At 44.0% G+C, this 27,837-nt stretch overlaps 1 protein-coding gene across 2 annotated transcripts in view; it reads right to left on the bottom strand.

The window, feature by feature from the left end:
• The window catches only part of LOC144685726 (sialic acid-binding Ig-like lectin 13), a 92,332-nt gene extending 70,704 nt beyond the window's left edge, over nt 1-21,628 (bottom strand). Inside the window, exons 1-2 of one of the 2 annotated variants that reach the window (XM_078550551.1) lie at nt 21,463-21,628; nt 17,595-17,713 (exon numbers count right to left, since the gene is read on the bottom strand). In XM_078550551.1, coding sequence (XP_078406677.1) covers nt 17,595-17,646 — 52 coding nt within the window. In that variant the 5' untranslated portion in view covers nt 17,647-17,713; nt 21,463-21,628. The remainder of the gene's footprint in view (nt 1-17,594; nt 17,714-21,462) is intronic. The other variant, XM_078550552.1, reaches the window with a different exon arrangement.
• Nucleotides 21,629-27,837: the final 6,209 nt, after the last annotated feature.

Genomic DNA, 27,837 nt, shown 5'->3' with positions numbered 1-27,837 from the left:
AGTCATGCATCATTCAATCATTTTTCCAACAATTTCATGCTACATTTAAATAGGAGACTTACAACAAGGAAATTGAAGCTCAATGGTAGCACTCTCACCTCTGAGACAGGATGCCATGGACAGGATATTGCCGTTGGCATGCAGGGGCGTGCCCGACGTGCCGACGCGTAAAATGATGCAAGTTGATGTCGGGCGTGCGTCGGAGGCAGCTGCGCGCCTGCCAAAGTGTCAACGGCCTATTAAGGCCATTAAGAAAGCAATTTACCCTATTAACAACGCTGCCCGTCCGACCTTAAGGTTGGCGGGCAGGCGAAGAGCCCAAGCGGCCTTCGCGTTTTCCAGGAAATTTCATCCATGGACGGGATGAGCTTTCCTGAAGGTTTTATAAAATTATGAAATTAATAAATAAATGTTGTCAATTTCACATACATGTCCCAGCTCCTGTGACACTGTCACATGAGGGGACATGTTTAAATAATTTTTTACTTATTTAAAAAAAAACTTTTACTATCCACTTAATTTCCCTGAGGCAGCTCTGTGCCTCAGGGAGATTGCTGCACCCTTCCGCGCGCATGCGTGAAAGAGCGCAGGCCCCGGCTCTCCCTCCTCCCCCCGCCCGCACAGGTAACGCTGAGCGCTACTCACCATGCGTTATGCTGGGCGGGCCTTAATTGGCCTGCCTGCGTAAAACGGCTGTACGCAGCCGATCACGGGTGGCGATTGGCTCCCCTACCGCCCCCACCTGCTCCTGCCCAGCCTGTCCAACATAGGTAAGAGTCTACCCCACGAGTTCAAGTCAAAATGCAAAGATTTTTTAAAAATTCTTTAATGAGATGGCTGGCAAGACCAGCATTTGTTGTCCATCCCTCATTGCCCTTGAACTAGTGGCTTGCTAGACCATTTCAGAGGGCAGTCAAGAGTCAACTACATTGCTGTGGGTCTGGAGTCACATTTAGGCCAGTCCAGGCAAGGATGGCAGAGTTCCTTTCCCAAAGGGCATCAGTGAACCAGATGGGTTTTTACAACAATTGTTGGCACAGTCACCATTACTGAGACTAGCTTTATATTCCAGATTTATTAATTGAATTTAAATTCTACCAGCTCCTGTGGTGGGATTTGTACCTGTGTCCCCAGAACATTAACCTGGCTCTCTGGATTACTAGCCTAGTGACATTATCACTATACTGCAATCTCCCCTAAAGCACTTAATCCAGGCTGACTCCCCACCTGAGGGACTACTACACTGTACAGTGTGGTTTCTTGAATGAGACCTTCCTCCTCAGGTGGATGTGAAAGACTCCATGCCACTTTTCAAAGAAGAAGAGGAGAGTTCCACCTGGGGTCCCGGACAATATTTATCACTTGAAAAACCCTAAAATGGACCACCAGGTCATTATTTCACTGATGAGAAATGGGTCAGGAGCTCGGGCCTTCCAACTCACCAAGCACTTACGTGTAGCAGGTGGGCCAGGAACGGCTAATAGCTGTCCTACCAAGGGAGGGGGAAGGTGGGAAATTTAGGTCAGTGCATTGAGGTGGTGGTAGGCTTTATTGCTTAATCTTGCTTCTTTCTCGTTATGTTTGATTTTGGGCAGGGCAATAGGGAAGGCAGTTGATCCTGGAAAAACTTAATTGCCACAACACCATCCCATGCAAGCGCAGGAAATGCAGCTCGCGCCCTTTTACCTTCTCTTTTCCCACCCTCCAAGGCCCCCAGCTCTCCTTTCAGTTGAAACAATGACTTATTGTGCGTCTTTGAATTTAGTATACCGTATTCGCTGCTCGCAATGTGACCCCTTTACATTAGGGTGACCAAATACAGATTGGGTGACCACTTTGTGAACACCTCCGTTCAGTCCACCAGCATGACTCTGAGTTTCCAGTTGTTTGTCACTTTATTCCCTCAACCACTCTGTCCTTGGTCTGTTACAGTGTTCTAATGAAGATTACTGGAAGATTGAGGAATTGAGGAACAGCATCTCTCATGTTTTGATGAGGCACTTTACAACCTTCCAGACTCAACATTTTTTCACAAATTTCAGATGATAACCCCTGCTCCTATTGTTTTGGACAGCAGCTGTTGGTAATGATTTGGATATTACCATTTACACCTCATCTAGACTCACCTTTGTTTCTTTACTTGTCCTATTGTGATCTCTTTATACGTTGCACCATCATCCCTTATGTCATTTATTCTCGCCTGCCTTCCACCATACCTTCTTTTCTGTTCTCCACTCCCCCAACCCCTCCTTCCCCTGCCTCCTAACTTGCTTAAAACCATTACATCTTTAGCTTTTTTGAATTCTGATGAAAGGTCATCAACCTAAAATATTAGCTCTGTTTCCCTCCCTACAAATGTCGCCTGACCTGCTGAGTATATTCAGTGTTTCCCTGCTTGTATTAGGTAAGGTAAGTTTTATGGTCAAACTGAAAATATCTAACACTTAAAGATGATGGGTAGAAAAAGACCAAATGGTCCATCACCCACACTCATATTGACTGGCGCATCATGACTAGACGCTATCATCACCTGTTCCTCCCATCAACACCCTGCCCCCACACCCAATCCCCGTAGATATTTAATTTTGGGGATTAAAAAGAAATCAGAGGAAAAAGACCCAGACCAATAACTGAAAAAAAAAAATGTGCTGGAAAATTCCTCTTCAAACCCCTCAGGTGACCAAAACTTATCCAAAAGATCACATGGGTGAAGGTGATCCTAAAACTCATGGATTTCCTATGTCTTAAATCAACCTAAATGAAATTGTGATTTTTTTAAAATACAAAGATAGGTAGATTATTCAATGCAATGCACAAATGTATCATTTAGAGGTATGATTTTCCTCGGGGGCTTCAGGGCCCTGGTGTTCAGGTCAAATTGGGGAACAGTCACCCGGTTGTAATTTTCCCTGAACTGGCCAATTAGTGGGCAGACGGTGGCCTCATTATCCACTTAAGGGTGATGGGTAGGCTTTTGAAGCTGGATGGCCAATAGAAGGTCCTCCAGATCAGAAGAAGCAGCAAGATGCCTTGTCAGGGAAGTGAGAGAGAGGGCACCCCAAGATGGAGGGAAAATGGTCAGGGGTGGGATGGTGCTGGGAAACTGACAAGCTGACCGACAGTGTAAACTCTTGCACCTGCCTGCATCAGAGTTCGCCCCCATCGGGGGCTAGAAACCCTCCGCCAAGTCACCTAGTTCAATTGCTGTTAAATAAAGACAGAGAGAAGCCATAAGTCAGCATAGAAATGCTCTTTGGTGAGAGAAGTTGTGGCTTGGAAATTTCTTGTAAAATTCAGACTTCAGCCCAGAACCCAATTTGAGACATCCTGCTGTGTTCCTCTTTCAAATGTGATTGCTGTGGTGAGTTAGTGGCAATAGATATTCTTACTCCTGTCTCAGTGGGTAATTTTTGTTGTTGGAGAAGTTTGTTTAGCAACTGACTGGTTTTCTTTATCCCTTTTCCGAATTCTATTTGATGAACTTGGATACAAGTGCAGAGAGCTCAGCAAATTTATTGTCAACAAAATTTAAACCATTGATTCAGCTGGCTCTTCCTCTTCCTACTGTCTTTTTCCCCTTGACCTCAAAGCCAAACACTCTCTCAGTCCTGGTCTCACTCCAAGACGGAATCTTTAGTTTCTTCCCTATCACCCTAACCTGCCCTTTACAGGCAGTTCTTCTTCTCGATATCCACCTTTAACCCCATTTGCCCTAACCTCCTGAGCACCCAATTTCACCTTTTGGCCTTCATGCTTATAATGTAAACTGTACCCTTTTCTGTGCACCTCCTCTAAAAAAAAATGCCATCATCACCCACTTCCGACCCCACAGAAAAGCCACCCTCATTTCCTTATGCTTGCCAACTATTACCCATCTCCTACCACCAAGCTCAAATTCCTTCATCTTCTTGTCCCTTCCCAGATCTATGGGCAGGATCTTCCGGTCGGTAAGCAGGGGCAGGGCCTGCTCGCCGATGTGTAAAATGATGCGAAATGACGTCGGGTGGAACTTCCGATGTCACCCCACGCCATTTCCATTTTCAGGTTGGCGGGGGCACAGCCAAGTCAACTCTGCACCCGCCGACCTGTCAATGGCCTATTGAGGCCATCGAAAAACTAATTAAGGTCATTAATGGACCTGCCCATCCAGCCTTAAGGTTGGCGGGCAGGCTGGGAGCCCTGGCAGGCTTCGGAAAAAGCATGAAACCTCATCCACGGGCGAGGTGAGGCTTTATGAGGGAATCCACCACCCCACCCCCCCCTCCCCCTCCTGCACAGGGAGCGCATAGCGCTTCTGAGCAGACCTCACTCTGGGCGGGCCTTAATTAGCCTGCACATTTGGGGCCACTGATCGGAGGCGTGCCCACCCACGCCTGCTCCCACAGCCCCCCCACCCCCCCCACCCCCAACGAGGGGAAAATTTTTCCCTATGTCAATCTCTCCCACAACTCCTTCAGTTGACTCCCTCCACTCAGCTTTCTGTCCTCCCCCAACACTGAAATGGCCCTAATCAAATTCACATTCAATGTGACTGTGGTCCATTGTCACTCCTTGTCATCCTCCATCTCTTTGCCCCTTCAATGTGCCATCCATTCTGTCCTCCTCCAACACCTCTCCTCCGTTCTCCATTTTGGTGGGACCACCCATGCTTTCACTCTAACATATTCAATCACGGTCACAGTGTCTCCAGCAATGACTTCTTTTCCCAATCATGAACTGTCCAAATCCCTTAAGGATCTATTCTACTAAGGATACTCTGACTAAACTTTTCCATACCCTTCCGTAATCCTTCCTTGCTAGTTTGCTGACTATTTTATCCTTATGCCTCTCTGAAGCACTTCCATTGAAGAAGCCATAGAAATTCAAGTTGTTTCTGAAATTTGGTTAGAGAACTGGGTGATGGACAAACCACCCTGTGTACAATTTGGGGGTGAAGTTTGTCTTGAACTTTAGTATAAAAGTAAGCAGTTGATTTCCTCCTGGCCACTTTGCGTCACCACCCAAAGTGAATTTCACCCCTTGTTTTACCTAACTGTCCCAGTGCTTCCTTAAGCTGTTCATTAACAGCACAATCATCCCCTGCACTTTAAACCTCACACTACTTGAAGGCTACACCCGGTCTTCACTCCCATGTGCAATTACACTTGGGGTAAAATAGCAAATTAAAAATTGCCTCAAATCAACAGTCACTACTCTTGTCAAGTCGTGAGGGATGGCTTTGAGTTTGAACTTCATCACCTGATTTCAATGGGACAAAATCACACGGATTTTACCACAGAGGGATGACGGGCTGTTTTCACTAGATTAATACTCAGATGGTGGAACTGAAAATAACACCTGCAATGCCCCAAGGCGGTCAGTGACAAGAAATATCCCCATGAGAGGAGATGTCAGATCTTTCGGATAGGGATTTGCCCAGGCTGCTGGCAAAGATGTGAGGCAGAAAGCGTGATGTACTAGGGCTGCCTGTGGGCACTAGGACAGGTGATTTAGAATATAGTGTCAGAGATGAAAGATCCCATGAGGTAAAAGACGTTTGTGATCAGCTACGGCATGCTGCTTTACACAATGTGATTGTACCCTTGGTCAGGCCTTTGTTTGAACACTGTATCTAGCTTTGGTTTCCTCACATGATGAATGACATTGAGGCTTTGGAAAGGTGCCAAGCTGAGCCATGCTTAACATCTTTGTTTGCAGGTCATGGCATGATGGTATTGTCATTGGACTAGTAATCCAGAGACCCAGGGTAATGCTCTGGGGACCCGGATTCAAATCCTGCCACAGCAGATGGTGGAATTTAAATTCAATTAAAAATCTGGAATTAAAAGTGTAATGGTGACCATGAAACCATTGTTGTAAAAATCCATCTGGTTCACTAATGCCCTTTAGTTGTTACTGGCCTGGCCTACAGACCCACAGCAATGTGGTTCATTCTTAAATGTCCTCTGAAATGGCCTAGCAAGCCACTCAGTTGTATCAAACCGCTACAAAGACACAAAAAAGTTATGAAACCAGATGGACCACCCAGCATCGACCTAGGCACCATAAATGACAACGGCAATCGCAGCCCATTCAACCCTGCAAAGTCATCCTTACTAACATCTGGGGGCTAGTGCCAAAATTGGGGAGCTGTCTCATAGACTAGTCGAGCAACAGCCTGACATAGTCATCCTCATGGAATCATACTTTACAGAAAATGACCCAGACTGCACCATCATCATCCTTGGGTATGTCCTGTCCCAGCAGCGGTGGTGGCACAGTGGTATACGGTTGGGAGGGAGTTGCCCTGGGAGTCCTTAACATCGACTCCAGACCCCATGAAGTCTCATGGCATCAAACATGGGCACGGAAACCTCCTGCTGATTACCACATACCGCCCTCCCTCAGCCGATGAATCAGTGCTCCTCCATGTTGAACATCACTTGGAGGAAGCACTGAGGGTGGCAAGAGTGCAGAAAGTTCTCTGGGTGGGGACTTCAATGTCCATCACCAAGAGTAGCTCGGTAGCACCACTACTGACCGAGCTGGCCGAGTCCTAAATGACATAGCTGCTAGACTGGGTCTGTGGAAGGTGGTGAGGGAACCAACAAGAAGGAAAAACATCATCCCCATTGACCTCATCTTCACTAACCTGCCTGCCAAAGATGCATCTGTCCATGACAGTAACGGTAGGAGTGACATCACTGCAGGAGTTCCTCAGGGTAGTGTCCTAGGCCCAACCATCTTCAGCTGCTTCATCAATGACCTTCCTTCTAACATAAGGTCAGAAGTGGGATGTTCGCTGATGATTGCACAATGTTCAGCACCATTCGCGACTCCACAGATAATGAAGCAGTCCATGTTCAAATGCAGCAAGACATGGACAATATCCAGGCTTGAGCTGACAAGTGGCAAGTAACATTTGTGCCACTCAAGTGTCAGGCAATTACCATCTCCAACAAGAGAAAATCCAATCATTGCCCCTTGATGTTCAATGGCATTACCATCACTGAAACCCCCAATATCAACATCCTGGAAGTTACCATTGACCAGAAACTGAACTGGACTAGCCACATAAATACTGTGGCTACAAGAGCAGGTCAGAGGCCAGGAATCGTGCAACGAGTAACTCACCTCCTGACTCCCCAAAGCTTGTCTACCATCAACAAGGCACAAGCCATGAGTTTGATGGAATACTCCCCACTAGCCTGAATGAGTGCAGCTCCTACAACACTGAAGAAGCTGGACACCGTCCAGGACAAAGCAGTCCGCTTGATTGGCACCACATCCACAAACATTTACTCCCTCCACCACCAATGCACAGTAGCAGCAGTGTGTACTATCTACAAGATGAACTGCAGGATTTCACCAAGGCTCCTTAGACAGCACCTTCCAAACCCACGACCACTATCACGTAGAAGGACAAGGGCAGCAGATAGATGGGAGCACCACCACATGGAAGTTCCCTTCCAAGTCACTCACTATCCTGACTTGGAAATATATCACCATTCCTTTACTATCGCTTGGTCAAAATCCTGGAACTCCCTTCCTAACAGCACTGTGGGGTGTACCTACACCACATGGACTGCAGTGGTTCAAGAAGGCAGTTCACCACCACCTTCTCGGGGGCAATTAGGGATGGGCAATAAACGCTGGCCCAGCCAACGGAGCCCACATCCCATGAATGAATAAACATAAATAAATAAAATGAAGATAGATGAAAAGTGCTGAGACTATCCATTTTAGAGATAAGTAGACTTAAGGGTGACTTGATCAAGGTTTGCAAGATGATGAAGAGAATAGATCATGCTGCTGTAAACAGCTTGGTTTAACTGAATAGCTTAGGGAACACCACAATTTCAAGTTATGTAAGGCTAGAACTAGATTAGGCCTCAGGAGGTTGTTCTTTTCTAAGAACAGTGGACTTGTGGAACAGAAACGGTTTGTGTGGTGGAGACTGATTTCACCGAATTCCTTCAAGTGAGAGTTTAACCTATTTCTGGCAGGGGCGGCGATCACTGTGTAGAATTTGCAGAACCAGAATGAACTCTTGAACTACTGTTGATCACCTAGGAGGTTCCAAAGGAAATTTCCATTCTTTTGCACCCTAATTGGCCTGAGGTTTTAATCTGTTTCTTCACCTCTCCCAGATGATGTAGCGAGTGTATATATTACAAGCATATGAATTAGGAGCAGGAGTAGGCCAGTCGGCACCTCTGACCTGCTCCGCCATTCAATAAGATCATGGCTGATCTGATTGCAACCTCCCGCCTACCTCCGATAACCTTTTGCCCCCTTGTTTATCAAGAATCTATCTCCCTCTGCTTTAAAAATATTCAAACATTCTGCTTCCATTGCCTTTTGAGGAAGGGAGTTCCAAAGACTCACTATCCTCTGAGAGAAAAAAATTCTCCTCATCTCTCTTTTAAATGAGCAAGGCCTTATTTTTAAACAGTGACCACTAGTTCTAAATTCTCCCACAAGAGGAAACATCGTCTCCACATCCACCCTGTCAAAACCCTTCAGGATCTTAAAGGTTTCAATCAAGTCGTCTCTTACTCTTCTAAACTCAAGTGGATACAATCCTAGCCTGTCTAACCTTTCCTCACAAGACAACCTACCCATTTCAGATATTGGTCTAGTAAACCTTCTCTGAACTGCTTCCAATGCATTTACATTCTTCCATAAATAAGAAGACCAATATTGCACACAATACTCCAGATGTGGTCTCACCAGTGCCCTGTACAACTGAAACAGAACCTCTCCCTACTTTTATATTCAATTCCCCTCGCAATAAACAATAACATTCTATTAGATTTCCTAATTACTTGCTGTATCTGCATACTAACCTTTTGTGATTCATGCACTAGGACACCCAGATCCCTCTGAATCTCAGAGCTCTGCAATCTCTCACCATTTTGATAATAAGCTTTTTTATTCTTCCTGCCAAAATGGACAATTTCACATTTGCCCACAATATACTCCATTTGCCAGATCTTTGCCCATGCACTTAACCTATCTATGTCCCTTTGTAGCCCCCTTATGTCCTCTTCACAACTTACTTTCCTACCTATCTTTGTGTCATCAGCAAATTTAGTAACCATAACTTTGGTCCCTTCAACCAAGTAATTTATATAAATTGTAAAAAGTTGAGGCCCGAGCACTGATCCCTGTGGCACACCACTCATTACATCTGGCCAATCAGAAAAAGGCCCATTTATGCCTACTCTGATTGCTAGCCAATCTTCTATCCATGCCAATATGTTACCCCCTATACCACAAACTTTTATTTTCCACAAAAACCTTTGATGTGGCACTTTATCAAATGCCTTCTAGAAATTTAAGTACAGTACATCTGCCACTTCCCCTTTACCCACAGCACATGTGACTCCTTCAAAGACCTCCAATAAATTGGTTAAACATGATTTCCCTTTCACAAAATCAGGTTGACTCTGCCTGATTGCCTCAAATTTTTCTAAGTGCTATGCCATAATAACTTTTCCAACATTTTTCCTATGACAGATGTTAAGCTAACTGGTCTATAATTTCCTGCTTTCTGTCTCCCTCATTTTTTGAATAGAGGAGTTACATTTGCTATTGCCAATCTGATGGAACCTTTCCAGAATCTAGGGAACTTTGGAAAATTAAAACAAACACATCAACTATTGCACCAGCACTTCTTTCAAAATCCTAGCATGAAGTCCATTAGGACCCAGGATTTGTCAGCCTGCAGCTCCAATTTGCTAAGTACCGCTTCCCTGGTAATTGTAATCTTCTTGAGTTCCTCTCTCCTTTCCATTTCCTGATTTACAGCTATTTCTGGGATGTTACTTGTATCCACTATAGTGAAGACTGTGCAAAATATCTGTTCAATTCATCTGCCATCTCCTTATTTTCCATAATTAATTCCCCAGACTCACTTTCTATAGGACCAGGGTTCATTTTGTTAACTCTTTTCTTATTTAAATATCTATAGAAATTCTTACTATCCATCTTTATATTGCTAGCTAACTTTCTCTTGTATTCTAATTTTTCCCTCTTTATTAATCTTTTTGTCATTCTTTACTGTTCTTTATATTCTTTCCAATCTTCTGACGTGCCACATGCCTTTGTCTAATTATACGCTTTTTCTTTAAGTTTGATACTGTCTTTAACTTTTTTTGTTAATAATGGATGATGGGTCCTCCCCTTGGAATTTTTCTTCTTCGTTGGAATGTATCTATCCTTGTATTCTGAAATATCCCTTTAAATGTATGCCACTGCATCTCTATTGACCTATCCCTTAACTTCATTCTCCAGTTTACTTTAGCTAGCGCTGCATTCATGCCCTTATAATTGCCCTTATTTAAGTTTAAAATGTTAGTCTTGGACCCACTCTTCTCTCCTCAAGCTGAATGTAAAATTCAATCATGTCATGATCCCTGCTACCAAAGGGTGCCTTCGCTATGAGGTTATTAATTAATCCCATCTTGTTGCACAATAGCAGGTCTAGTATAGCCTGCTCTCTGGTTGGCTCCATAATGTGTTGCTCTAAGAAGCTAACTAAGAAACATTCTATCAACTCTTCATCCAGCATCCTTTGCCCATCTGATTTTTCTAGTATTAAAATCCCCCATGATTATTGCTGTACCTTTCTGACAAGCTCCCATTATCTCTTACTTTAAGCTGTGTCCTACCATGTAGTTACAATTAAGGGGCCTGTACACCACTCCCACAAGGGACTTCTTGCCTTTTTCATTTCTCATCTCAACACAAACCACTTCTACATTCTGGTTTCCTGAACTTAGGTCATCTCTCCCTAATGTGTTAATACCATGAATAATTAACAGCCACCCCTCCATCTTCTCCTAACTTCCTGTCCTTCCTAAATGTTACATACCCTTCAATATTCAGGTCCCAATCTATGCCATCCTGCAGCCATGGCCGGAATTTTCCATTCCCGTGGGCACCGGACATCATGGCGGGCATGAGCAGACAATATGGTGGGAAGGCCAAAAATCAGTTTCACGCCGTCGTGAAACCAGTTTGCGATCATCTGCTCCACCCGTCAATGGCAGTGTTTCCCACTGCCACACGTAGGGAATATCATATTAACACATCTGCATATAATTATAAACTCTGCTTGCCGGAATCATCCCCCCACACTGGATCATCCGAGCATGTCGGTGTGTTTCACAACAGCATTTAAAAGGCATGCACCTGGTGAAGTGAACTTCGAGGTGAACTCAGAGGTGAGTGCACACTAATGTCGCACAGAGCTTATGAAGGTCGTCTGTTCAACTTTAAGGAAGAGGCACATAAATTCAGGTGAGGGCACAGTTGCTTTTTCCTTACTGGCTGACAGTGCAGTGCCAGAGCAAGGGCTGCACTGCGGTTGGGGTGAGTTGAGGAGGTGGGGGCATGGGTGCAAGGCAGCACGGTTCGATGGTAGTGCACAAACGCATGCTGCGGGGGTGGGGAGAGAAGCAGCCACACATTGGGGAAACCTTGTATATTGTGTGCATTCTTCCACAGCTGAGACAGTTCAACATGTCATCCATTCTGTTCTCATCCTTGTTTGCAAATCCCTCCAAGGCTAAGCCTTCCCTATCTCTGTAACCTTGTACGAACCCCTGGGATCTCTGCTCTCTTTCCCCATTATGACGCCTTGCGTAAACCTGATTTTAGTAATTCCAACAATTTAGTAATTCGTGTCTGCATCTTCAGCTGCCTAGGCCCTAAGCCCTGGAGTTCCCTCCACCCATACCCTCCCCCACCCATCCCGCAACCTCTCCTCAAACAGCTGTCCGCCTTTCTACCTCACTTTCCTTGTTTAAGTCACTTGTTACCAAGCTTTCACCAAGCTTTTAGTTACCTGACGAATATCTCCTTACATGAGTTTTAAAATTCTAAACAGCAAAGATTGAGTTGATGCTGCTTCCTTTGCTTAAAGTAAATTTGAATAGTTGGCTTCATGGTCTTAATTTCACTTTAGGTGATGCAAATGAGTCTGCTTAGACCTGTCTCCTTACATAGCTCAGTGTTATATTTTGTTTTATAATGCTCCCGTGAACCTTGGGATGCTTTATTAGAGGTGCTATATAAATGTAAGTTGTTGTTGTTGTTGGAGAGAAATAAAAGGACCAGAAAAGTGTTTGAAAAGACAGAAAGAAGAGCATAGACTAGTTCCGAATAACATCAGGGAATAAATCCGAGGGAGGAAACGATTTGCTGCCCATTTGTGCTCATTCTACTGACAGCTGCACACAAGAAAAATAGGAAGTATGAAAGAGATGTAAAACAGTGTAACATAAAGAGAAAATTCTATTTAAAATAGGTCAAAATTAAAATTAGACTCCATGTAGGCGCAATTTGTTCAGCCAATGTGAACGAGAGATTCACACAACACTGAAGGAGAGGCCATTTGACCCATCATGGCTTTTTAAAAGAGCTATACAATTAGTCACAGTCCCCTGCTCCCATAGCTCCGTACATTTCCTTTTTCTTTTCAAGTATACATCTGATTCCCTTTTGAACATCACAACTGAATCTGCTCCCACCACCCTTTTGGGCAGTGCATTCCGGGTCAGAACAACCTGCAGAGTGAAAAATAAAGCAATTCATCTCATCGTCCCTGAGAATATAAAGGAAATAAGAAGGCTTGAAAAGCCCTGAGTAGATATATGTGAAACACAGATCAAAAAGTGGAGCATCAGGCTATTAAAAGTATTCTGCATAAAGTGCGAAAGGCATCAAAAATGAATCCTGGTGAAGCTGCATTGTTTTGTGTAGTTATATTTCACATCTTACTTTAATATGTTATAAATTCCCCATATGCCTTTCTGCTTTCCTTGTGTACGTTCTTAAAAGCTGATCATCTCTAATCTCTTCTTGTTATGATGAAAGGCTAGTGACCCAAAATGTTAACAAAGCAAATGTGACATAAAGCAGGAAATGTATATGCAGCTGTTCCATTTTAATGATGATATTAAAAGCCATCCCATTGTATTTCTCAAGCTAAATCAGGTGGTGCATGTTTTACAGCATTATACCAGGTAATGCACAGTGGCACGGAATCATTGCAGTACAGAAGGAGGCCATTTGGCCCATCCCTCTGCAAAGCAATCCAGTCAGTCCCATTCACCTGCTTTATCCACGTTTGCCTGCAAGTTTATTTCACTTTAGTACCCATCCAGTTTTATTTCAAAATTATTGATCATCTTTGTTTTTACCACCCTCAGGGGCAGCCCATATTGTCACTCCTTACCCCTTCTGCCAAAACGCATCACCTCACACTATTTTGCATTGAATTCTATCTGTCACTTCTCTGCCCATTCTGCTAACCTATTTGTGGTAACTGTGGGTACAGCCTCTCCTGCTGTTTATTGGAGGTCACATGATGTTCTGGGAGGCTCCAACCAATGTGCCCTAAGCACAGGCAATCTGGAGGGTGGGGCTTCCTGTCAAGAGTCCTGATCCAGCATGGAGCACCTGAAAAAGCTCTCTGTATAAAAGTTTTCTGTTTCTTATTGAAACCTTGTCCGCTCCATCAAGTCATTACGCTATTTATGTCCTTTCGCAGTCGATTGGTATCGTCCTCACTGTCAGCCACAACTCCAAGTTTCGTATCATCAGCAAATGTTGATGTTTTACTCCGCATTGCAGTATCCAAGTCATTCATATGATTCAAAAATAGCAGTGACCCTTGCAACTTGAGAAACACTATCTTCCAGCCTGAATAGGTGAGACAGCAATGTCGTGGTAATACCACTGGACAAGTAATCCAGAAAACAAGGCCTGAATTTGGCTGGTTCTTAGTGAAGAATTCACATGACTTGCATCATACATCCTCTCTCTTTATCTCCTTTGTCATTGAAAGCACCCTGGCTTTGGTTCTCCTATCTTTCCCCTTGTTGGAATGGTCTGTATCTGAAACCTGTCCTCCTTAAAGGTCATCCATTGTTTCATTCCCATTTTATCTATCAGTCCTTGGCCCCTGGCTAGATCCCCATTTATCCCATGGAAGTTAGCCCTCTTCCAATTTAGAAGCTGTATTTTGGATTTTTATTTTTAATTCATTTACAGGATGTGGGCATTGCTGCCTCGGCCAGCATTTATTACCCATCCCTGATTACTCTTGAGAAGGTGGTGGTAAGCTGCCTTCTTGAACTGCTGCAGCCCATGTGGCATAGGTACAACCACACTGCTGTTAGGGAGGGAGTTCCAGGATTTTGACCCGGCGACAGTGAAGGAACGGCAATATATTTCCAAGTCAGGATGGTGAGTGGCTTTGAGGGGACCTTCCAGGTGGTGGTGTTCCTTGTGTTCCTTGCTCTTTTCCAATACTAGTCTATACCTTAGGACACAATGATCACTCTTACCCAAGTTCTCCCCCAGAGACACTTGGTCCACTTTTCCCACCTTGTTTCTCAGCACCAGATCTAGCAATGCCTCCTCCTTAGTTTGACCAAGAATAAACAGGTCAATGAAGTCTTTCTGCACACATTTCAGAAACTGCCCCCTCTCCTTTCCCTTTACTCTAACATTATCCCAGTTGATATTTGGGTAAAGTCCCATTAAAGTCCCCCAATATCATCACTTGCACATCTCTGATTTCCTTGCAGATTTGCTCCTCTAGCTTGCCCTCTCTAACTGTTGAAGGCCCATAAAATACCACCATTAGAGTGCTCATACCTTTCTTGCTTCTCAACTCTAAGCAAATGAATTCTAACCTTGCCCCCTTAAGGGCATCCTGTCTTTTCAACACAACAATGTCTCCTTGGAGCACTACTGCCACTCTACTTCCCTTTGTTCCTTCCCTATCTTTTCTGGATATTTGTATCCTTGAATATTAAGTGCCCAGTCCTCACCACGTTCAAGCCACATTTTCGTTATTGCCATTACATTGTACCCCCACACGACAATTTGTGCTTGTAGCTCACCAAAATTATTTGCAACACTTTGTGCCTTAATACATACGTGCATTCTAAGCCTGTCTTTTTTATTCTTTGTAGTTCTTGTTACTCTGCTCATACCTAATATGGTGCTACCTCCTTCTCTACACCAACCAACACTCACTTTTTGCACTTTATTCCTTCTTTCCACTCCGATATGCTGGTGTCCATTCCTTTGTCATTTTAGTTTCAAACCCTTTCCAATAACATATATCATTTTGCTCTTATAGTTTCACCTTAAGACCACAAAGTTTTATTGCTGTTAAGTAAACACTGGGTGAGGTCAGAGTTTACTTACTCAGTTGCAGATTAACCCTGGCTTCTCTTTTTTAATATACTGACAATATGGCTCTTGCACCAGTTGAAGAACATGTATTACCTGGGGAGAATGTGCATTACCTAAATGGACACTTGTATTTCAGTTTTAAAAAATGTCACATAGAGAGAGTTGCAGCATGATCAACATAACATTACAGAGGGGAAGCATATGCTCGAAGCATGGCATTTACTGCGTCATAGATAGACATACATAGAAAAAAATGGATTACTCAGTGTTATTCTCTGTAAGGTTGATTAATAACACTGTTGGCAGTGAAATGTTTCCTAATTGTTTCCCATATATTCAATAAGGCAATGGTAGATCTAAAGTCAAAAGTTTATGATAAATTCTACGCAGTGTTATAAGTCAAACACCATGGACCACCTTCTCCTTACAGAATGCCATGTGTGTGGCTGTTCTCAGTCTGCTACTAAGGGGGCAAAGATTGTTCCTCCTTGTACTGGAGAAACATTGGAAAATTGTTTCTCTGTATCTATTCTCTCAACTCCTTTATGATTTTAATCACTTCAAGCAAATCACCCTCAACCTTCTACACTCAAAGGAATTCAAGCCAAGTTTGGTCTCATGAACTGAAGAATTTAAGCCCTGGCATAATTCTGGTGAATCTGCGCTGCACCCTCCTCCAAGCTAATGTCTCCTTCCTGAGGTGCAGGGCCCAGAACTGAACACAGTACTCCAGATGGAGTCAGACTAAGATGCTGTATAATTGAAGCATCAATTTTCACTTTTATATTCAATTCCCTTGAAATACAGGTTAAAATTTCATAAGCTTTTTTGAATACTTTTGTTCCTGTGCACTACCTTTTTAGATTTGCTTTCCCTTTGCTCCCAAGGAAATCTTTGTCTCTCATCATTTAAGAAAATACCCTGTTTTGCCTTTGTCAGGTCCAGAGTGGATGACCTCACGCTTCCCCATATTGAACTCCATTAGCTTTGCTCAATCACTTAGGGCAGGATTTTCCACCCCTGCCCACTGCCGGGATGGTCCAGTTCCTCTGAAAGTCAGTAGACTTTCGGCTGTGCTGCCAAATCTCCCCCGATGGGTCCCGCCCACGACAGGGCCAGAAAATCCCAGCCTTGGTCTGTCTGTAAATGTCCCATTGTAAATTCCTGTTCCCATCTACACAACATAGTAGACAAAATCATGCTGGAGTGGGATGCCTGACATATTGTACTATTAGTTAAACATTTGCAGCACCCTTCAGCTCGAAGCTTTTTGTTGTTTAATTTTCTGGCGGTGTGAGCTGATAATACCAGTCAATGTGATAAGACCAACGGCCTAGTTCCTTACTCAGTGAGATTTGAGGATTGAGAAAGAAACAGTGCAACAATAGAGAATGATGGTGAATTAAGACGAATCAGATGATGATGGAGAAATAGACTGAGGAAAAGAGAATTAGATTGAGGGAAAGATAATTGGACATAGAGAGAGAAAATCATATCAAAAGGAAAAGTTAAAAAAAATTAACAGCTTTTTAAAAAAACCTCTTAAGTAGTGGTTACTGCATGCAGACATGAGCCTTAACAATTTAAATAATTCCCTCATGCCCACATGTCCGTCCTTGGCCTGCTGCATTGTTCCAGTGAAGCTCAATGCAAACTGGAGGAACAGCACCTCATCTTCCGACTAGGCACTTTACAGCCTTCCGGACTGAATATCGAGTTCAACAATTTTAGATCATGAACTCTCTCCTCCATCCCCACCCCCTTTCCGATTCCCCCTGCCTTTTTTTCTTCTTTTTTTTCCAATAATTTATATAGATTTTTCTTTTCCCACCAATTTCCATTATTTTTAAATGTATTTCCATCCATTGTTTTATCTCTAACTTTTAGCCTTTTTCGATTCCGTCACCCCACCCCACCCCCACTAGGGTTATCTGTACCTTGCTTGTCCTGCTTTCTACCCTTAATTAGCACATTCCTTAGATAATATCACCACCTTCAACACCTCTTTGTCCTTTCGTCTATGACATCTTTTGGTTATCTCCATCTATCACTGGCCCTCTATCCAGCTCTACCTGTCCCCCCCTCCCCCCCCCACCCCTTAAACCAGCTTATATTTCACCTCTTTTCTATTTTTCTTTAGTTCTGTTGAAGAATCATACGGACTCGAAATGTTAACTGTGTTCCTCTCCGCAGATGCTGTCAGACCTGCTGAGTTTTTCCAGGTATTTTTATTTTTATTTTCGTTTTAAATAATTCCCTATCTGGGCTGGAAAGGATGATTTGCATAACAAATTATCATGTCGTTAAAAGGGTCAGAAGAGAGGGAGGAAGGTAGCTAAGAAGGAAGGAAAAAAATTAAAGTTTAAACATAGTTATTGGTGGAATCGGATACTCACCCTGGATGAGATACACGGCTATAAGAGTCAGGGTCCAGTATGATGCGCTCATTCTGAAGATCTCACCCTCAAAGGGACATGTACACACAGCAGCTGGGGACAATCAGACTCATTGATACCTGCACAATAGACAATGGACCAGATTGAACAAAGAGATGATTTAAATCAGGCTTAGCATTGGATATTGCCTGAACTGCCACATGTGTCAGAACAAGATCTGAATTCTCATTGTACTCGCGGACTCTCACTCCTCTGCACCACTGCCTTTAGGATCTTACGGTAACATTTCTGGAAAGAAATAACTCCGTGGTGGTGAAGAAAGGGTTACCAATCCTCCCGAGTTGTTCCGGATTCTCCAGGAATTGAGGATTAATATTTTGGACCCTGCGGTGAGCAACAGGAGAAGAAAAACTCACAGGGGCATGAAAAAAAAGGTGTATTTTTTTATTTTGAACACTTTTATTAACTGGTCATGTAAATATTGGAGATGGGGGAGCAAAGGTTGTTTGACTGCGTGGGATGGTTAGAGGGGGGGTACGGTTATGTAATGAAGTCTCCAGAAATATGTCCAATCAAACTTGCCAAACCTAGAAGGGAAGGCACGGGACTTATTCACCTCCTGAAAGCAACGGCTTGTGCCTCACAGTCAGTGTACTAACGTGGACAAAACTTATTGTGTCCAAAATGAGGATGCACACTGAGTTGCTTGGTGCATTGGAAGGTGTGCCAGTCAGCCTCCTTTCATGTCAGGGCTGTGGCACAGGGCATTGTGAGGAGCTTGGAGCCCATCCTCTCCACCATGGACATGGTGGCCAACTCCATGGCAGTACTAGTGGGCCCACTTGTAATGCAGTGTCTGGTGGTCACTGTCTCAGCTTCCACTGCAGCACAGGTGGAAGCTCATTCGAAGGTTGTGAGATTCGTGCTTGCAACGAAGCAGGTTCAGCCTGCTACCGTCATGGCTGTGGGTCTGAGCCATGTAAACTCCCCTGGCAGTGAAGGAACCTGTGTCCCAAAGATTGCTAGGATTGAAGTGTGATCATGTAGGAGTGGCAGCGGCTCCATGGAGTTTAAACCTACTGTTCTCTCTTAAGATAAAAGCATATGTGCTTTCACCACTGCCACTCTGCCAGTGCTCTTGCTGCTGCCTCTCAGCCAGGCAGCCCAGACTGCTGGTGCCAATGCCACAATGATGCAGTCCGACACAGGCCCATAGCTACTGGAAGGCATCCTCCAAGGCCATCTGCACTCTCAAGACAGACACAATAAGGGAATGCACAAGGGTGAATAGTTCATTTTTGTTTGTATAATTGGATGTGTTGTTAGATAAAGATATTAATTTTTTTTAAAAATTGCAGAATCTTGGCCAAGGGGTTGCCGTGAGGAGGCTTCACACATGACTGTTATGGTGGGGAATGATGGATCAATGACAATGTTCCCCTTAGGGAAACCAAGTCTGAACATATTTTCTTCGACAGTTCAATGGAGTGAAGGGATCCAGGATGCATACTTCCTCCCTTCTCCTCCTCCTCCTCCTCTTCTTCCTCCTGCTCATCCTGAGGTGACCTGCAGATTACTGATGGCAATGGATGTACCCCCACGATGGAAATGTGATGACAGACAAAGCAAACTATCTTGAACGTGGACATCCCCACCAGCAACGCTAGAGATCTTCCCCCAAGCAGTCCAGGCATTGGAAATGTTGCTTGAGCACTCTGATGGTTTGCTCCATGATTTTCCTGGTGGCTTCAGTGCTGTTTTCCTACATGCGTTGTGGGGTTGGATGGTGGAGGGGGATCGCCAGTCAGGACTAGCGTAAGTATCCCTCATCTCCATAGCAGCCACCTTCTGTGGGATGGCAGACTGCCTGAGGATGAAGACATTGTGGCTGTTGCCAGGAGTTTGCATTCACTGACATTATGTACTGTGCATGGGCGCACAGCAATTCTGCATTGATAGAATGTTAGCACTTACAGTCCATATACCCCTCCATGTTGACATTTGGGGTGGTGGTGGGTGGACAGGGGCTGCAGATCCGCTTTGCTGCAGCCGATGGTGCTCTGCACCATTGGAATCCTGCAATCCTGGCAAAGCCACATGGCCTCTCCTCCTGCTTCTCCCTGCTGAAGGAGAAAACAATGGTTTGCACCTCCTTGCATAGATGGCCTCTGTCACCTCCTGGATGCAACAATGATAACGCGCTGGGGGATGTTAGATATGTCGCTTCCTCACGGTTCAGTATCACTGTGACATTGATGGCCACTGGTATCACCAACCTTGCCCTGGTGTGAGGCTCCAAGTCATGTTAAAAGAGATGGCATAGTTCTGTGATCACTTTGTTGAATCTGAGCTACCTCTGGCATTTCTTCTGGGGAGGTGGAAATATGAGAAATGCTCCCTGAAAAAGCTCGGGTTGGGCAGAGCCTTCTGTGGAAGAGCCCCCTTCCCCCTCTCTCTCTTCGTAGAGATGCCCCTCTCTGCACCCCCAGCTCCATTTCCTAGTCGTGCTGCAGACACAGGCCACAACCAAATAACCAATGCAGTGCTGGGGAACCAATTCCTCTGTTCTCCTTGAAACTATGCAACACCTCACCACAAAACTGAAACAAATAAGCTGTAGGTCTTCCACAAACTTTGGCACAGCAGGGGTAAACCAAAAGTATGTCAGCTGCAGGTTGGATGAATGACCCTTTAATTAGTGCTGCTAGGAGTCTGTTATGCTGCTGAACACATGCTCAACTGACAAATATTAGCAGAATCTTCAGCGGACATACGCAGAGCAAGTTTGTGCAAAGTGTGCCAGATTAGCCAGAACGGTTGATTGACGTCCCACTTTTCTCAGACTACTGGTGCACATATGGCATGCCTGCACAGGCACCTTGGCCAACATGGGGCCTGTGCCATTCCATTGTATGGCTTCAGGGCTTTCAGAGTGCTGGCACCAGTGGTGATAAGCAGCTCAAAACTGTGGCCTAAGCATTCTAAGAGAGATGAGTTGAGACAGTTTTATCCTTGTTCCCAATTGGCATGAAGTTATGTCAAATAGGTGCCCTAATTCAGTGCAAATTAGCTGAATATGGACAAGCTTAGTCCAGACCAATGAGGGTATGATGGAAATGATTGCATTGGTGCAGATGCAGGTTTCAGTCAGTGAGGTTGTAGCTCATTATTGGGTAAGATCACAGGAGACTTTATGCTAGCAGAATGGAAAAGTATTTCATTAACCTGCCCTGGCACCTTGCCAAGCACTAAAGTCTTCCTGCTGAAATGACCTTCCAACATCATCACACCACCCCCTCCAATTTTCAAACAAACAGGCTCACCGAAAGCATGTTCTGTCTGAAAACCCAAGCCTGTTGTACATTGACTATTATAGAATCTAACAGCATATTCAGCCCATCAGGCATATGCTAACTCTTTGAAGGAACAATCCAATTCATCCCTCTGTTCATTCATAGCCCTGAAATCTTTCTTTCTTCACGTCCATGTATAATTTTGAAAGTTATGATTGGATCTGCTTTCACCATCCTTTCAGGCAGTGCGTTTCAGACCAGAGCAGCTTGCTATGTTAAACAAATGCCGCTTAACTCTCTATTCTGGCTCTTTTGCAAATTATCTGAAATCTAATTATCTTCCTTGTAATTTATTTTTAGACGTAATTTTGCAGCATTTTCTAAAGTGTTTCGAAAAATATTTTCTGGATCTAAATTCTATCAGTGGAGGTAAGAGTTTTGTACTTCAAAATTTACTCCTGACAAAAAATGTGACTGTATAGTACTCATAATTATTTACACAGTGTAAAAATACATTTTATACAAACTGATCATTTACTGACTTCATCTTAATGCAAAAAAGAAAATGCCCTTACCGTTCACCTTTATTGGCACAATGTTCTCTTTAAGTAGACCAGTTCTTTGCGTTCAAGCTATGTTATAGTTAGATGCAGCAGTGCTGGGGGAAAAGGAAAAGCAGCAATGGTAAAAACAGGGCAGCGATAACCCAGGATAAAGAAGAAATAGCATAGAAGACACACGATTCTCACAAGCCAGCAGCAAAAAAAAAAGGAAGTAGATTATGTATAGAAGCCTCCCTTGAAAAGTAACAAAGGCGTGCATTAAAAGATGACATCTCAAAAACATCCTGTAACACATATCTTATAGCGACAAGAACTGGCATATCTCAGTTTCCTTTTGACAGAGTGAAACTTCGAGCACACATTTATTTCCTAGTTGCCCTGGGAAAGTGGTGGTGAGCCTGAAATAGATCTGGCTATTTATTTAATTGCTGTTTGTGGTACCTTATTATTCACAAATTAATTGGAAAACAGTGACTACACTTTAAAAGTACCTCAATGGCTGTAAAGCACTTTGGCACATCCTGAGGCTGTGAAAGGCACTATGTAAATGCAAATCTTTCTTTCCTACTTCTTCTTGGAGCAATGCAGTTTAACACAACTGAAGAATTTGTTAGGCTACTTCTGAGAATCAGCCATGTTGCTGTTAGCCGACAGTCACATATAGGCCAGATATGGTTTTCTTCCCTAAAAAGACAAAACCCAACAGGGTTTCATATTGTGAACTTCATGGTCATTTTCACTGATACCTGCATTTTCTTTCCCGATTTCTTTTATGATGCGATTTGAATTCAAATTCTCTGGATTATTAGTCCAAACCTCTGGATTACCAAAAGAGCAATGTGCATTTATATAACGCATTTAATATTATAAAACATCCCAAGGCACTTCACAGAAGTTTATTCAAATAAAATTTGACACCGAACCACATGAGGAAATGTTAGGACAGATGACGAAAAGCTTGGTCAAGGAGTTAGATTTTATAGAGATAGGGGCAGATGACAGAGCCGTGGTGCTACTGTATCATCTGAGTGTTGAAGGCTAGAGATTTCAGAGGTGAATTTCTGTCAAGGATTCTGCACTTGATGGCGACGGAGGAGAAAATAACAGCCCAGCTTTTCCATTAAGAGGCCTTGCTAGGGAGAATACACCAGGGTAATGCCTCTATCAATTGAAATCCACTTGTCAACCAATCAGCACTCTCTTCTCATAAATTGTTGTTCCCTTTACAATTGGTATTCTTGCATAACTTTCATGATAAGTGCAAGACAAAAGGCTTCTCTTTTTCAGCAATACTCAAGTCTGCACAACCAAATGACTATTAATGAGATAAATCATAATTGTGGAACAACCTCTCTGGCATGAAAAAAGAATCTAACAAGTGAGGAGTCTCATGCCTTCATAATTTAATTATTGTTGGACACTTCAAAAACTTTAAAAAGATTAAAATAATATTTTAAAATGTTTTCTTTCTTTCTCTTTTATCTCTCTCTCTCTTGATCACATCTTTCTTTCCCTCACTTTATTTTTCTTTCTATGCATGGTTTTTCAATGCATTAAATATTTAAATTCATAGTTATGCCTGGCTTCAACTGAGTGATCTGAAATTATATGGGGATGGTGCATTTGGGGTAGGTGATGGGCAGGGTGGGGAGCGGGTAGGTGGTGAGTAATAATGGACAGGAAACCTGGAAGCACACGTTTCCTAAACATCTTTAAAATCTTTTCTCCAGCTTTCCCAACCATCAGCCAGCTTCATTGATAGGTTGCCTTCCAACAGAAAAATGCAGCAGAGGAGCAGGTAGGGAGGATGGGAGAGATCATGATCAAAGGAGGGCTAAGTAGTGAGAGATCGTTGGGGGAGGGAGATGGTGGCCTTGGGGTGGAGGAAACAGTGGTCAAGGAGATTGACATGGTGGGTGGAAGGGAGATGGTAATGCTGGCCCACAAGCAGTGCTGAAAAGACACTAACTTCATAGTTCCAGCCTTGCTGCCTCCTTTTACTTGCCATGTTTCCTAATGCCTGAGACACTCAAATAGCATGCATTAAATCTAACACAACCTTTTTAAAAGGTTTAAATGGTGGCTCAGCCTCCTCAGAGTGGATTGGTTACCCACCACTCGTCCTGCCTTCATAACAACAGCAAGTACATGGATGTGAAGTGTGAATCCTCCACTATCAACATCCTGGACAATAGCATTGACCTAAACTAAACTGGGCAAGCCATATAAGTACTGTGACTGCAAGAGCAGGTCAGAGGCTCAGAATTCTGCTTCGAGTAACTCACTTCCTGGCTCCTCAAAACCTGTCTACCATCTACAAAGTGATGGACTACTGTCCACTTGCCTGGATGAGTGCTACTCTAGCAACACTGAAGAAACTTCATCCAATCCAGGACAAAGCAGACAACTTGACTGACACCCCATCCAAGATTACAAACATTCACTCCCTCCACCACTGACGAACAGTGGCGGCAGTGTGTACCATCTACAAGATGCACAGGAGCAACTCACCAAGTCTCCTTTGACAGCATCTCCCAAACCTATGACCTCTACCACATTAAAAGGACAAGGGCAGCAGATACATGGGAACACCACCACCTACAAGTTACCCTCCAAACCACACACCATCCTGACTTGGAAATATACCACCATTCCTTCACTTCCATTGGGTCATAAACCTAGATTTCCCTCTGAATAGCACTCTGGTTGTACCTACACCATATGGAATGCAGCAGTTCAAGAAGGCAGCTCACCACCATCCTCTCAAGGGCAATTAGGGATGATCCACAAGTGTTGGTCTTTCCAGCAACTCTCACATCTCATGAAAGAATTAAAATAGGTTCAATTTACAGAAATTTAACTTTTTAACCTGCTGAACCAGACCCACCCATTCTCAATGGTACAGTTACTCCCTGAATGTCTCAGTGAGGATTCTTCCATCTAATTGGTTGAAGAGACACGCTGGTGTTTTCTGCGCTCGCGCATGCCACAGATCCCCCTGTAGATGGCGCCACGCTGGATCAGATGGGAGCTGTTGCTCAAAAGCCCCCAAGCTCTCTGGGGGCAGCTGTAAGCGTGATGAACAGCGAGGGCTGCTTCCTCCCCACTGACTGCAAAATCCAGACTAATACCAAATGTTTACCTAATTTCATCAAGGAGGGATGGGTACAGGGTAAAAGGAGTAGGATTCGCCCATGAAGTGACAGTGAGCAAAATCACCATGAAGTTTTCAGCCCCTCATTTACATTACAGCCGAGTTTTAGGGTATGATCCCTTCACGCCACAAAATTTAGGCTTTTGATCCCTTATTTGTGGCTTTTCCCAACCTTTTGGTGATCGTGTTAAGAAACAGCTCAAATAGGAAAATAAAAGTCATTGTGGGACCTTTGGTTCAACCTCACAGAGTCCAGCATCCGTCAATGGAGTTGAGGCCAGTGATAACACGTCATTGAATTATATTGAATGTACTACAACAACAGCAGCTTGCACTTACATAGTGTCTTTAACACAGTTAAACATTCTAAGGCACTTCAAAGGAGTGTTTTAAACATTAGACACGGATCCACAGAAAGAGATATTAAGAAGGGGAACCAAAAGCATGTCCAAAGAGTTAGGTTAGGAGGATTGTATTAGAGGAGGACAGATGGACAGAGAGGCTTAGGGAGTGAATTCAAGAGATTAGTGCCTAGGCAGCTGAAGGCATGGCTGCAATTGGTGGAACAATTGGGGGTGTGCAAAAAGGCCCAAATGGGAGGAGATCAGAGATTTTGTAGGGTTGTAGAGTTGGGGGTGATTACAGAGAGAGTGAGGGGTGAGTGAATGGATTTGAAAACATGCATGAGAATTTTAAAATCAAAGCATTGTCAGACTGGGAACCAACAAAACTCCGTGAACAAGGAGGGTTGGGCAGGGGGTGTTGGGTGAACAGGATTTAGTTTGAGTTAGAATATGGTCAACAGAATTTTAAATTTGCTCAACTTAATGGCAGGTGTCAGATGGGAGGCTGGCCAAGAGAGTGTTGAGTTGTCAAATCTAGAGTTAAGAAAGGCATGGATGAATGTTTCAGTGGCAGATGAGTTGAGGCAGGGTCAGTGGTGGAAATACACAACCTTGGTGGTGAAACTGTTATATGGGGTCAAATATGAGAAGATTGTGAACAGTCTGGTTCAGCTTCAAACAGTCGCTGGGGAGAGGGATGGAGTCTGTTGCTAGGGAACAGAGGTTGTTAGGTGGACCAAAGACAATGGCTTCAATCTTTCCAATATTTTGTTGAAGGAAATTTCTTCTGGATGTTGGACAAATAGTGTGACAAGTCAGAGCTGGTGATGGTTTAAATCCCACTCAAGATCTGAGCACACAACCTCGGCTGATACTCCAGTGCAGTTTGCATGGGGATGGATTTAATGGGAGGCAGTTCAGGTGTGGCCCAAAACTGGAAGCCCACCCACTTTCAATCAATGAGCAACTAACGGATGATGAAAGTACTTAATCAGGCAATTGAATGAAATTTTACATTCTCTGTTCCTTGTTGCAAACAGGTCAAATGAGGGGAGTGAATGATTTCCACAGCTAATCATGGATGGTACAAGATCAATAGCAAAATCTTGGAAATGGAGCAACTGAGAGAGGATATAGCAGCTGAGTGTGCTGCTAAAGGTGAGAATGTTAACATGTGGATCCTTGGAATCCTTGTGAGGAGAAACAGGTTAAAAGAATAATAAGGAGGAGAGTGAAAGGGTGGGGGACAGGAGTATCCTTGAGCACAAAACTTCCAATAGGAAATTCAGATGTCACTGTTCCCGTAGGAATTGTGCGATCTGGAGGAGACTCCTCCAGGGAGGAAGAGATCGGGAGAAGGCGGTTCAGGAGGGCAGATGGCCAGGGACAAGTGGGCCCTGCAGACCAGGCCCATGAGGCACCTGATGCTGCGCAAAGTACAGAAGGACACAGAGACCAACATCACCAAATCCTTCCAGGGAGAAAACCTTACCCTGTGGGGAGAGTGTACAGCAGAAGATAACCCACCTCCAGCTGTCAGAGCACCAGTGTATCGCAGACTGTGTCTCTCCCAGGGAACAGCAATGTCTCTGTGTGAGGTGCTGAAAAGGGAGATTAGTTCTAATTGTGGAGGCGGGTACCTGATGCCTGTTGCTCTAAAGATGACCACAGCCTTGAACCTTTATGCTTTGGCCTCATTCCAGGCATCAGCCAATGGTCTTTTCAGTGACGGATGCACTTTTCAAGAGAGCAAACAACTTCATCACATTCAATATGGATGAGGTTTTTCAGGTTGGAAAGAGCCAGAGGGTCTGGTGGTGTTGTGAGGTTTCCAAAAATTCAGGGAATGATAAACTGCACACAGGTTGCATTTGTGAACTACAACTTCCAGAATGTGCAACTTGTGTGTGACCATTGTTATGATCCTTGGCCAGACCCCGGGATTCAGGGGTGGGGGGATGATCTGTTTAGGGACCAATGATGTTTTGTTTAAAGTAGGTAAAGGCTGAAATTCAAGAAACCTGCTTTTGGAATAAAGCCACAGGATTCCACGGGTTTTGAACAGACAAAATTGTGTTGTGTGGCACTACCACCCTGCTAAATGGGATAGATTTCAAACAGATCTAGCAACTCAAGACTGGGCATCTATGAGGTGCTGTGGGTCATCAGCAGCAGCAGAATTGTACTCGAACACAATCTGTAACCTCATGGCCCGACATATCCCCAAATCTACCATTAGCATCAAGCCAGGCGATCAACCCTGGCTCAATGAAGAGTGCAGGAGGGCATGCCAGGAGCAGCACCAGGCATATCTAACAATGAGGTGTCAACCTGGTGAAGTTATAACACAGGACTACTTGCATGCCAAACAGCATAAGCAGCAACTGATAGACAGGGCTAAATGATCCCACAACCAACGGGTCAGATCTAAGCTCTGCAGTCCTGCCACATCCAGTTGTGAATGGTGATGGGCAATTAAACAACTCACTGGAGGAGGAGGCTCCGCAAATATCCCCATCCTCAATGATGGAGGAGCCCAGCACATCAGTGCAAAAGATAAGGCTGAAGCATTTACTACAATCTTCAGCCAGAAGTGCTGAGAGAATGTTCCGTCTCTGCCTCCTCTGGAGGTCCCCAGCATCACAGATGCCAGTCTTCAGCCAATTCAGTTCACTCCATGTGATATCAAGAAATGGCTGAAGGCACTGAATATTGCAAAGGCTATGGGCCCTGACAATATTCCAGCAATAGTACTGAAGACTTGTGCTCTAGAACTTGCCGCGCTCCTAGCCAAGCTGTTCCAGTACAGCTACAACACCGGCATCTACCCGGCTATGTGGAAAATTGCCCAGGTATGTCCTGTACACAAAGAGCAGGACAAATCCAACC

The sequence above is a fragment of the Cetorhinus maximus genome, chromosome 10, assembly GCF_964194155.1.
Source record: "Cetorhinus maximus chromosome 10, sCetMax3.hap1.1, whole genome shotgun sequence".
NCBI classification, from domain to species: domain Eukaryota; kingdom Metazoa; phylum Chordata; class Chondrichthyes; order Lamniformes; family Cetorhinidae; genus Cetorhinus; species Cetorhinus maximus.
The sequence above is the reverse complement of the archived record's forward strand: the minus strand, read 5'-3'. Positions and strand labels throughout refer to the sequence as shown.